This window comes from Solanum verrucosum, unplaced genomic scaffold (genome assembly GCF_900185275.1).
Source record: "Solanum verrucosum unplaced genomic scaffold, falcon-dt-bn FXZP01000746.1, whole genome shotgun sequence".
NCBI classification, from domain to species: domain Eukaryota; kingdom Viridiplantae; phylum Streptophyta; class Magnoliopsida; order Solanales; family Solanaceae; genus Solanum; species Solanum verrucosum.
The window spans coordinates 165,921-179,052 of record NW_026020790.1 but is presented as its reverse complement, the minus strand read 5'-3'; the positions used below and the strand labels follow the sequence as shown (position 1 = coordinate 179,052).

General features: G+C 31.8%; 2 protein-coding genes across 2 annotated transcripts in view; one reads left to right on the top strand and one right to left on the bottom strand.

Moving 5' to 3' along the window:
* The window catches only part of LOC125813113 (mitochondrial outer membrane protein porin of 36 kDa), a 244,050-nt gene that overhangs the window by 136,351 nt on the left and 94,567 nt on the right, over nt 1–13,132 (bottom strand). The window lies entirely within an intron of this gene.
* LOC125813115 (serine carboxypeptidase-like 45) lies at nt 240–3,990 on the top strand. The gene is made up of 10 exons (XM_049492600.1): nt 240–476; nt 643–747; nt 1,265–1,360; nt 1,452–1,544; nt 1,759–1,844; nt 1,927–2,226; nt 2,300–2,427; nt 2,558–2,650; nt 3,300–3,417; nt 3,690–3,990. The coding sequence occupies exons 1-10, from the start codon at nt 254–256 to the stop codon at nt 3,927–3,929; spliced, it is 1,482 nt and encodes a 493-aa protein (XP_049348557.1). The 5' UTR covers nt 240–253; the 3' UTR covers nt 3,930–3,990.

Here is a 13,132-nt window from a genome sequence, read left to right as displayed (position 1 = left end):
AATTATGTGTGCCAATTTTGTAACAGAAAGAACATAGTTAAGCTTTTGAACACCTTTCTTTGAAGTTGGTGAAAAATTGATGTTTCTTGGTAGTAGTATAACATATTTAAACATTGATGTAATATTTAAATCTTCATGGCCTACTTCCCAATCAATAAATTAAAATAATTTAATATTAATGTACAATTATTGTACTTCAACTTGTTGTCACTTGATACACTCAAGTTCACTTCTTTTTTTATTCCATCTGAAAATGGTTCCATGGCTGTGTATCTTTTTTTCTTACTTGTTGTTCTACAAATCAAGTTGTGAGCTCATAACTTCTCTTCCTGGACAACCTACAAATATATTCTTCAAACAATACTCTGGTTATATTGTTACAAATTCTCAACGTGGTAGATCTCTCTTTTATTATTTTGTCGAAGCGGATTCAGAAAATGCAACATCACTTCCCCTTACTCTCTGGCTCAATGGAGGTACATTTCTCCTATGTTGCTTAGACTCTTCAAAAATATCGATATGTGTGTCGGATCTGACACAGATACAACAACATTTTTGGAGAGTCTGAGCTATATAATATTATATACCACTTCTCGATTGACCTTGATTTTCATTTTATATTGATTGAATCCATTATGTTAGGCCCTGGTTGTTCATCTGTGGGGTTTGGTGCTTTTATGGAACATGGTCCTTTTCAGCCAGGGAAAGATGGGAGACTAATCAAAAACAAGTATTCTTGGAATTTAGGTAATGTTTCTTTATTTATTCTTTTAGGGTAGAAAGTTAGTAGGTAATTGAGTGTTGTCTCATTTCCTAGCAGGATAGATTGGTGCATTGTATGTTTCTCGATTCTTATTTATTTACCAGTAGTAGCATTTGTCTTATAGTTGGCCTATCTTACGACTTTTGTTATACCTCGTTATTTACTTACTGTGCTTCAGTTATCACAGTAGTTGGATATGTTGCCCCTCTTTGGTATGTTAGATTGTGATTTCCTTATTATATTCTATGTCCTCTATACTTCTGTATTTTCTGTTATCCGCTCTGATGTTCGTTATTTGAGTTGAGAGTCTTCCGAAAACAACCTCTCTACCTCCTCGTGGTAGTGGTAAGGTCTACGTACACTCGGTCCTACCCAAACCCCGCTTTTGGAACTATACTGGTATTGTTGTTGTTATTATCTTGAATGCTCATATTGAAAAGATTTCATTACCTTGAAAATCAGATAACAATGACTGATTTTGATTGGTATAATACGAAACAGAATCGAACATGTTATACGTTGAGTCCCCGATTGGAGTAGGATTTTCATACTCGAATACAAGCTCAGACTACACCAATTTGGATGATGTTGCAACAGGTACACCACTTTTCCAGAAATAGCTAATAATATTTGGTACTAAAATGCAATTGAAATGTCTGATTTTGCACCTTTTTAATCTTTTATATAGCAAAGGAGAATCTCCAATTTATACTCAACTGGTTAGAGAAATTCCCCGAATATAAGAACTCGGAATTATTCTTAGCTGGTGAAAGTTATGCAGGTAATATATCTGAACTTTTATGTTGCTCAAACTCTCCAAAAACTTGTCACACCCGTGTCAGATCCTCCAAAAGTAGTACACATTTGGAGGATCCGACACACAATGTTGACATTTTTGAAGAGTCCGAGCAACAGAGGACTTACTCGCCTATGTCCATTTTGTTCTTTCGGTTGCAAAGATTCGTTAATTGTTCTGTTTTTTATTTCTATTTTAGGTCACTATATTCCACAGCTTACAGTATTGCTGCTTGATTACAACAGAAATCCTAATGTTAAACCTATCAAGCTTAAATCAATTGCAGTAATGTTCACATTACCCTTGAACTATTTGTTGATTAATTGTTTTATATTCAAATCTTCGGTTTATCCAATGACTTTTGCAGCTGGGGAATCCACTTCTAGATCTTGAAATAAGCGTCAAGTCTTCCGAATATCTATGGTCACATGGTGCAATTTCTGATGAACTGCTTACTATGAAAAGAACAATCTGTAACGAAACGAGGTTGTTGTTGGAATCAATACATAATAATATGTCTAACGACTGCTCGGAAGTGGGGGAACTCACCAATGAGGAGATGGGAAGTGATACAGACATGGGCGATCTGCTCGCACCAATATGTGTATCTTCTGGTGCAGCAGGACAACTAGGAGTCCTTGGAACACTTGCCACAATACACAAAAAGGTGTAAATTTGAATATTTTCTCTTAACTTTCTTCGCAGTTGGAACTAACTCATTGCAGTTATTCTTCTGACAGGACGTGCGAAAAATTGGTGATCCATGCCTTAGTGATAGGATAAATATGTACCTTAACAAGCCAGAAGTTCAAAAGGCACTACATGCCAACACCACTCACCTGCCATATGCCTGGGATTTTTGTTTGGGGTTAGTTCTTTCCACTTTTTACTTTCTTTCGTGTTCTGAAGCATTTGTATCTTCTTATTTAAAAGCTTAAACTGTTAGACAGAACATACGTTTAAATAAGTCTGTATGTTAATATCTCAAAAAATTGCAGGCACCTTCAGTATCAAAGAGGTGATTTAGCCATAAATGTTATACCTCTATTGTCAAATATTCTAAAAGAGAATATCCAAGTTCTGCTTTACAGGTTAGTTCATTACTACATTTGAAGTTACTATAATCAAATTTCCTCTGATCATGACAATTGTAAAAAGACATAATACTAAACTGACACTCAAACTTGGCTTACCTGACAAGTAAACACTCCAACTTTGAGTCTGCACTTGTCTCCACTCTGCCACAACTTACAAAAATAATTATATAGACATCTCCAAAATTTATGTGCCATGAGGTCCACAAGATACTGTGAGGATAAGTTTGATAGTTAAATTGTCAGTTGAGATCAAGTTGAGGTATCTAGATGTGCATTTTCAAAGTTAAAGTGCTTACTTGTCAGCTGAGGCCAACTTTGAGTGTATTCAAGCCCTGTAAAAAGGGAAAAGGGAAAAAATATCCAAAATATTGTAAATAGGTCAACTTTACCCTGCTACGTGTTTAGCAAAAAGGTGCCCTTGTTGTTAGTCAACTAGCTCAAATGACCCTCCAATTTAGCTGAGTACCGGTGAGGATTTTTTTTGTGCCAAAGTGTAACCGAGAGCAACTTTTACATATTTTAAATAGTTGAGAGGTATTTTTGGTCATTTTCTTTCGTAAATGACATTTAGTCTTGGTACTTTTAAAACTTTGTTATTGATACTACTCTTAATGAGATTGTGTATGTTTTGTTTTTTTTCCAGTGGAGACCAAGATACAAAAATCCCACTGACCCAAACTAGGAAAATTGCTAAACTACTTGCTAGAGATTTAAAGCTAGTTGCTTTAGACAAATATGGTCCTTGGTATGATGACATGCAGGTATGTGAATACATCCACTGTTTTCAGTTTTGGATCATACAAAATAATTATCTTAAAAACATTTATTTATAACAGTTGAAGTGTGTGACCATCTCTTCTAAAAGTTTAAGCTGTTAGAGAGAACACACTTTTTGTTATTTGAATTCGATTTCAGGAGCTCTGCCTGCTCAGATACCAATTAAAAGTGTATCACCTCCTCATCTAAAAGCTTTAAACTATTAGACTGAGCACACGTAAACATGTGTATATATAATTTGTTAATCAATTTGCAGATTGGAGGATGGAGTCAATCATATGGAGGGGTAAGAGAAGGCAAAAATGTAACATATTTAACATTTGCTACAGTTAGAGGTGCAGCTCATGAAGTTCCTTATACTTCTCCTTCACAAGCTCTTACTCTTTTTAGAGCATTTCTGAAAGGACAATCTCCATCGCGAAGGAACAACACCATTCGAGCCAACAAGTTGCATAACCCTATCGATATGATGAACCTCTTTTCTATTGCAAATTAATTAGATAAGTGTTTCCTTGTGTATGAGTTTCATTATATAAGGCTTTAACTTGTTTGGTTTTGAAAAATAAGAATAAAACATATGTGTAAGATTTTCACCACATAGAAAGTGTAAAATCTTGTTTGTTTGTATTTAATAAAGATACTTTAAATCTTAAGCATTTATATCTCAGTTATTAAATGAGTTTATCTTTTAGGTATGAATTTTAATTATTAAATATAGGGATGTGCATTATTCAGATTAAATCAAAAAATCAAATCAAATCGAATTTTAATTTGGATTGTTTTTTTGGTTAATTATTTTTTTTGTTTAATTTTGGATTAAGATTTTATTTTTTTAATTTTTTTGATTTGGTTTCGAATTTAAAAAAAATAAAAATTGGATAATCAAAACAATCGAATTATTATATTTTATGTTTGAATATTTATTGATATACTTTTAAGTATTGTGTTTTAATATTTTATTGGCGATGTAGATAAGAAAGTATATTTAATTGATTCAATATTATTACTACGCCTTGCACTTTTGAGCCAGTGAACGTAGTTGTGGATTTCTAATTTTACTTATATAATAAAGACCCAACTAGGTCAATTTTTATTTTTCTTTAAAATAACTTCTCCTTGTATTTAATTTATTTTCAATATGCAAATATAATTTTGATTATGTTATTAATTATTAAAATAATCGAATAGACGATTTGAAAAAAAAACAAATCTAAAAGAAAATTGAATCAAACCAAATTTATTTTAGCTCGAATTGAGTTGCACGTTTACAAAATCGATAATCGAAAAATCGAAACAAATACAAAATCAAATCGAATGCACACACCTTAATTAAAATCTTTTAATTTTGTCCTACAATAACGTATTGGATCTGAATAAATAAAAAGAAGGAAGATATGTAACAAAGTCCTAACATGTTCAAGATGTTATTCATTCAAAAACTTTTGTAAAAATGGTTCACCACTACTCTATCCATTTCATTGTTAATCGTTGCCTCCTATCATTATCAACTATTATCGTCCATATCTACAACCACAATCATTGTCGTCATCAATCATCAAAATCAATAGTCTCTACAATAAATCCTCAGTTATATATGATCACAACCATTAACCAACATTACCATAACAACAACACTATCAACAACCATGTGTCACTTATCACTGCTTTTAATCATCCCCATCAATATAAGTTATCACATGTATCCAACTTTAGTTATTCCGTTGTCTCCACTAGCTAATTACCATCAACCACCACCACAACTACCATTCATAACTACTACATATTATTAACCATTATCACCATCCGTTATAATATATCCACAATCATCACCAGTTACTATGTATCCACAATTACCATTAGCTACGATGTATCCACAATCATCATTATCAATTACCAAATCGATTGGTTGGAGTAGGCATCCACAATTACCATTATCATTTCCACTAACAACCATCATATAATTCTCTCAAAATATTTGTAAGTTTTGGATCGTGGGTCGCACATGTTGACCGATCCGATTTGATCCAAGAAGTTGTTTGATAAAGAATAAGAACGAATCATCTCTTATTTGAAAAAGAAAGGGGGAACAGTTATTAAACTGAAAAACTTCCCAACCCCTCTTGATAAGATGATTTATTCATTTACAGTCAAAGAAGAAAAAGACAACGTAAAAATAAACAATAAAAAGATAACACAAACCAAAAGAAGAAAAAAAAACCTTTTCTTTTTGAAGATAGACATTTTGGTTTGTGAATCAAACTTTGTTTCTTAGTGATTCAAAGTGAGACTTTGGAGCAATCCTGTTAAAGTAGCAAAATTAACGACTTCCGCTGCAAAATATAAGGTACACAACTCGTCGATTTTGTTTTATATATCTAACAAATGGTATCAGAGCCATATTATTTTGCTCTCTGTTTGAATATTGTTTCTTGTAGTTTGTTGTTATAAGATAGTTATTAATAATATCTGTCAAATTTTGTGCAAAAAAACTCTTAAAATAAATCAGAGAGTACATGTTACTCACTTGTTAAAAAGCATAGGAGAACATATATTGATTGAAAATTAGAATCCATTATTGTGTCTTTTGATTTTGAATCAGATACGTTGTCTGAGTCCCGTGAATTCAGGCTTTATTTTTTTTCCATGAATTTCCAGAGAAGTAGAAATATTGAAAATCTGATTCCTTGTGGAAAATAAAAAGAAAGGGATCGATAATTTTGTTCCAACATATCTGATATTATCTAGTGTTCTCTAAAGGATAAGAAAAAATTGTGGGTAGGGTTCTTTTTTAATGAAGTTTTTTGTTTCTTAAGATGATATATGACCTTCTTATAGTAACTAAGGCCCAAAGTCTTGGTTGCCACGTTTATAAAAATAAATAAATTAAGTAATGTTCTTGTATGGGTCTTGAAAAAGTCTATTTTCCCTTATTTTCTCAAAAGTTGTTCCTTAAAAAGTATTAGTACTATTTTGTTCTTTTATAAATAAATACAAAATCAAGTAGTATTGATACTTTACTTCTTGGAAAGAGCATGTACCTTAAATTAAATATTATATATATTAGAAGAGAGTGTTTCAAAGGCTGCTTATTGGTCATTCAATTGGCAAGTGAGGATATTTTTGTCATTCCAACTTCTCAAAGTGATAAGTATTGCATAGAAAAATTGTACTATGAGCCTTATTATTTGGACCTTCTTAACATCTTTAGAAAAAATCCTACACTTTTCTACTAAATTACATATTATGCCTTCTATCATTGAGTATAGTGGGGTCCATTTAATTTTACAATTGACACCTATACAATGATAACTTTATTGAGTTTCTATATATTTCCATTTTTATTCTCTACATATTAAATTGTTTAAATTTAATATAGTTAAATAATTTAATAAAATTTTATTATTTAGCTTTTATATTCAAAAAAAATTATTTTTTAATATTATATATATATCATTAAATAACTATATAAGATTATTAATAGTCATATTTATATTTTTAAAGTATAATTAATAAAATTATTATTTTTAAATTAACTCCTAATAAATAATTTATTAAGAAAAACGTCAAATTAATTTAAATTATTTCTTTTTATTATACTTTACTTTACTTTACTTTTACTTACTTATATAGAAGAGACAGCAAGATGACTGATTTTTGCCATCTTTATAAAAGAATAAGGGTCTTTTGGTCATTTACACTACCAAACTCATCAATAAAGGCTGCATACATGTCTTAATACTGCTTTGGAAGAGACACGTAGCAATGCTGCCAAACTGATGTGCATTTAGGACATTCTATGAGAGTTGATGCTCTGTCTCTCTTCTTCTTTATTTTGCAAAGCAAAAAAAATCAAGTTTTTCTGTATGGTTTTCCTGCATGTGTTGTTGTTGTATAGGTAAATGATTATATTGTGTTATTAAGAAATGTGCAGTTTTTTGTTATCTTTTTCTGCTTTTTGGTTATATTTTTGGGTTGTGATTTTGAAATTTCTCTCCATCTTTCATAAATTTTAATGAAAATCAAGACCCAATTCGATTCTTCTGTTTTAGATCTGTAGGGTTACCGGTTGGACTATAAGAATTGCGTCTTTGTTGAATTCAAAAATTTGAGATGCTCTTTGCTTCTCTGTTTCGCCTCAAATTTGTCTTTGATGTTGCCATTGATTTTTAATAAAAACAAGTGAGCACCGTAAGTGATTGCATATACACTATTAGTTAGTCTAATCAATACAATAAGCTTATCATTGATGTACTTGCGTATACGTAGCAATATCATTCCTTTAAACTTATTGATTCTAAGCTCTTGGGATGTCCCACACAATTTTTTTCCATTGTTCGAGTTAGATTTGAGAAGAGGTAAAACATGCTAAAGTGTTTGACACTTTCAAGACATAGTTCAACAGCGGGTCAATGTAAGTTTTTTTTTTTGAACTCTTGAATGTATCATTTGAAGTGATTCTCGATATGTGCAGGGTGTCTTTACTTTGGGCATTATAATCTATTCCTCAAAAGGTCTTCGGTTAAAAGAGAACAAAACTATGATAAAAGACTATAAATCTTAAGCCACAATTGAAGTCACACAACTAGACTATTCCATTATAGTACAAAAAATCTTCCATCTTATAGATTTTGCTGGGACCATATTTATATATATATCTTGGCCTTTGTGTAGTTGTGGTTGATAGTTTGTTGCATTTACTTATATTACTAGCAGTGAAAGTAGTTTGATTATTGTGATCAATATACTGCATTAGAGCTCATATAGTTTTTCAGAGTATTATGATATATGAGCTACTTGAATTGTGTAATACAACTATGTTTGTCCTTTTCATTTATTAATCGATGCATTGGAGGTAGTTTGGAGATAGTTCTCTTTACAGTCAATCACTTCTTAGTTTGCCAATAAAGAGTTGAATGATGAAGGAACTTCAAGTCAAAGTAGTGTCAGTCTGCAGTCATTTTCCTAGATGAACCACAAGAAGATTTGTGCTTGTGTTTTCTTTGTGAACTTAAAGAATAAACTCGATCGACAACTTTACTTGTATTTGTGTTTATGAATTTGTCTCTGCTTTGGCCGACCTCGAAAACAATAGCTATCTACCTAGCCTTATCAGCCTTGCACTTGGTTCTTAAGTCATTATATTGAAGTAATTGTACACTTGTTTTCATGTATGTACATACCTCCTATTTCAAGCAACTGTGATTTGATTATTTTTCCAATCTTGTAATTTATGAATAATATTTTTTCTTCTTCTCTCATATGTATCAGGTCTTAATCTTTTGATCAAAGATCAAAACAACTCAATTTGCATCTCAACTAACTTTCTATACAATGTATCACATTTTCTTATTATGTAAAATAAGTGTACATAACTATCTTGTAAAACTTAGTTCCTTAAAATAGCAACAAATGATTAATATGCAAGGTTATCTTACGCTACATACATGTAATCCAACTTTTAATTGATATCAAGTTATGATATTTATTATAGAAATCATTTCCTCATTTCAAAAGAAAAAAAAAACTTATTTTCTAGACGAAATATGTTGCAAAAATTTCAGCTCATCAAATATAGAAAATTAACATTTTACAGAACACACCGATAGATTCATCAATTTTTTTTCTCCAATTTCACGTAAAAACAAATTTAACAAAAAAAAAAGGAATATTACATAATAACCAGCACGGGCCATTACTTTCTAGTTTATGCATATGAAAGAGTAGTTACTATTAATTTTGCTTACCATTGAAATTAATTTGCAATAGGTTGTACAACTTTTTTTTGTATGCAAAAACTATTACTTGTACTTGGATTATTAATAGTACCTCTTACTTTAATATTTGAGGAAAATTATTTATGACTATGGCAGATCTATAATTTAATTTTGAGCAGTAATTTTTTTTATTTTTTTTTACTTTGATAATTATTAAATTATATAAATATATAAAAATTTAATTATTGACCAATTATTTTGACTAAATTATGATTTTAATTATGTGCATTAAAATTGGTCTCAATAAATTCGTTTAGTCCTTATGTTCCTTAAGCAGTACCTTGTTTTCTGCGTGAAATTTGTGACATACATTGTTGCATTAAATGGTATTAATCATATTTCCATTTTGTTCTCATTTGAGATATGACTGAACGGGAACATGCTCAAATTACTCCAAGTGGGAGTTCTCAAAGTAGAGCAAAAGGACAAGGTAGAAGATCAAGTCGTCGTAGGACATGTTTCTGAGGGCATGAAATCATATGAATTGGTGTCCCAAGGGTGACACAAAATCTGTTAAGGATTGAAAGGGCCATTTGAAGGGGAAAAGAGAAGAAATTTAAAGAGTTTGAGTCTTTGAAGATGTCTCCTAATATTTATGCATGTGATTTTATTCACCTTTTTAAAATAAAATGGGTTGAACTAGCTGATTATATGGAAGTTTCAGATTGGAAAGTCTTAGCTTATTTAACAGACGCTCTCCATGAACCTTGGGGTATGAAATTTGACCCAATCAGCCTTTTATGGTGTATATTTGTTGTCTTGATGACTTGTGGGAGGATTTTAGTCTTTGAATGACTTGTAATTTGTTTATTGTTTTTCAATATATGAATTATGTAGTTTGTTTTTCCTCAATTTATGTTATTAGACTTAAAAATCTTTGTTATTAAAGTCTTTACTATATTAGAATACACATTAAGAAATTAAATTTGAATTTTGGTTGAATATTTAGTTTGTAGGTGATGATTGGATGCATACGTGTCTTTTCGATTTAACATTAAGTATGAAATCTTTATGAGAATTGATTTGCTTGAATGTGTATGTCGCATGCATAATTGATTAAAAATTCTTGCCTTAACATATCTCAGTAATAGACATGGCATCAAAAAGTATCATTGCTGACTTAAACAAAGGTGAAAATTTTTAACAATGACAATTACGACATCTGGAGTCGTAAAATATGGCATGTACTGGAAGAGCGTAATGCCCTGGAAGGTATAAATCATGTTTTGAATCAACCAGAAGAGGGTAATACGACACAACACAGAAGGAATCTTGAAGCTTACAAAGCTTGAAAAAAGCTAATTTCACTGCACGAGGATAATAGTTAGTTATGTGGTTGATGACCCCATACATGAATGTGAGGAATTCACTATTGCTCATGCTATGTGGGCACATATGAGGGTACGTCTGTAACCCGCCTCCGATAGTTGACTATCAATTTGACAATTACAAAATCGTCATGATCAGAATATCAAACAACACCTTAGGATGATGTCAAACATGATAGATCAACTCAAGAGTGTTGGACATATTCTTTCAGATGAGCAACATGTTTAGGCAGTGATTCGGTCTCTTCCCAATAATTGGGAACATTTGAAGGTTAACTTGATCCATAATGATAGCATCAAAACTTTTTCTGATGTTGCATGTCATGTTGAACTTGAAGATGAACGGCATCGTGCTGGTAAAGCCGCTTTTAATGCCTTTGTGGCAGAGTTAAGTGGTACAAAATCTTTAGGCTTCAAGCGCAAGAAGAATGGAAAAGAAATGGGAAAGACAAAGAGACTGGAGAAAGACCCTCTAAGAAAAAGAAGAAGTCAAACCCAAGAAAGGAAAACAATTTTTCAAGAAGACAGACAAGAGTAAAATGAAGTGCTACAATTTCCAAGTACCGGGGTATTTTGCTCGTGAATGTACCGAGCCCAAAAATGTAGCACTTCTAAATGCATCTCTAAGTTCTACACATGTTTCTAGCACTTCTTTACTAATTAAATCTTATCCAATGTGGATTGTAGATTCAGGATCCATCGATCATGTGAGTCGAGATAGAGAGGCGTTTGTGGAGTTTCGTCAAGTTTCATCTAAATCAAGGTGGATCTACGTAGGAAATAATGCTAGGCTGGAAGTCAAAGGTATAGGCGCACTTGCAAAGTGGACTTGCGTGGTGGTCGTTCCTTGATGTTGCATGACGTCCTATATGCTCCAGAGATTCGACGAAACTTAGTATCTATGTCTGTTCTTTTAGACGTTGGTTTTGATTTGTTTTTAGTCATAATGGTGTTAGAATAATTTTAGATAATATTTTGTATGGTTTTGGACTACGTTATAATCGTTTTAAATTGTAATCCTTCAACTTATGATTATTATGTTGACCATTGTGTAATGGCATGTTATTCAAATAACAATGATATTGATGTTATTACATGTCATGCAAGATTAGGTCACATAGGGCAAAATTGAATAAATAGGTTGGCAAAGAAAGGGCATTTAGGTTCTTCCACCAAAGTTGATATGCAAACTTGTGAAAATTGTCTTGTTGGAAAGATTACGCGTAAACCATTTGTGAAGGCTAAGACAGTTGAGTTCCCACTTCAATTAATTCTTTCTAATATTTGTGGTCCAATGAATGTAAGGGTAAAGTCTGGTGCTACATACTTCATTATATTTATTGATGATTTCACGCGTTTTGGTTATGTCTATTTGATTTCTGATAAATATGAAACACTTGAGTGCTTTAAAAGATATATGCATGAAGTTGAAAATCAATTAAACAAAAGCATAAAGGCTTTAAGAACTGATCGAGGACGTGAATATTTGTCAAAACAATTTGGAGAATTATGTGTTGAAAAAGGTATTATCAAACATTTAACTCCTCCTTATACACCTAAACAAAATGGTATAGCTGAAAAGAAGGAATAAAACATTATTGGACATGACAAGATCAATAATGGCGCAGGCAAATTTATCTATCTCTTTTTGGGAGATGCGTTATTGACTGCAACTTACATATTGAACAAAGTGCCTACTAAATCAGTTTCTTCCACTCCTTATGAACTTTGAACTGGTTATAAAACAAACCTTAATGATCTACAACCGTGGGGTTGTGCAGCATATATTAAAGATCACTTTGGTGAGTTTGGTAAACCAAGTCCAAATATGAAGTTGAGCCTCTCTACAAAATGTTGAATTTATAAGATTATGTAATGTTGTCAGACATACTTGATAATTCAATGGATCAAGAAATAATTCCTGGTCTAAGTGAGAGTTATGAATGCCAAAATCCTATAAAGGAATTTGAAGTTATGAATGCCAAAATCCTATAGAGGAATTTGAACTTCAAATACGTAATAGTACAAGAAAATGTGTACCTACACGATCTTATGAGATTGAGGATTATGTTTTCTTGGTGTATCTCCTATAGAATTGGATGAACCTAATTCTGTGACCGAGGCCTTATCGAGCGCTAAAAGAGATGAATGGTTAAAAGCAATGAAAGAAGAATTAGAGTCCATGAAAACCAATAAAGTCTGGAATCTAGTTGACCTTCTTAAGGAACGTAAAGCTATTGGGAATAAATAGATTCTCAAAGTTAAACGCAAATCAGATGGGTCGATAGAAAGACACAAAGCACGATTGGTGGCAAAAGGTTTTACTTAAGAAGTTGGAATAGACTATGAGGAAAAAATTTCACCGGTTGTGAAGTTTACCTCCATACGATTACTTTTAGCTATTGTTGCACGTTTAGATCTATAATTACACCAAATGAATGTGAAGACCGCTTTTCTTAATGGAGAATTAAACGAGGAAATCTACATGGAACAACCAGTTGGTTTTGTTGTTAAAGGCCAAGAAAAAAGAGTTTGTAAATTGAAAAGATCAATTTATGGCCTAAAGTAATCTTCAAGGCAGTGGTACCTGAGATTTC

Bases quoted from the DNA above. Each gene is read 5' to 3' on its own strand.
- LOC125813115 (XM_049492600.1), top strand. From the start codon at position 254: ATGGTTCCATGGCTGTGTATCTTTTTTTCTTACTTGTTGTTCTACAAA. The intron at 477-642 runs GTACATTTCTCC...CCATTATGTTAG, and splicing joins TACTCTCTGGCTCAATGGAG to GCCCTGGTTGTTCATCTGTG. The intron at 2,428-2,557 runs GTTAGTTCTTTC...AAAAAATTGCAG, and splicing joins GCCTGGGATTTTTGTTTGGG to GCACCTTCAGTATCAAAGAG.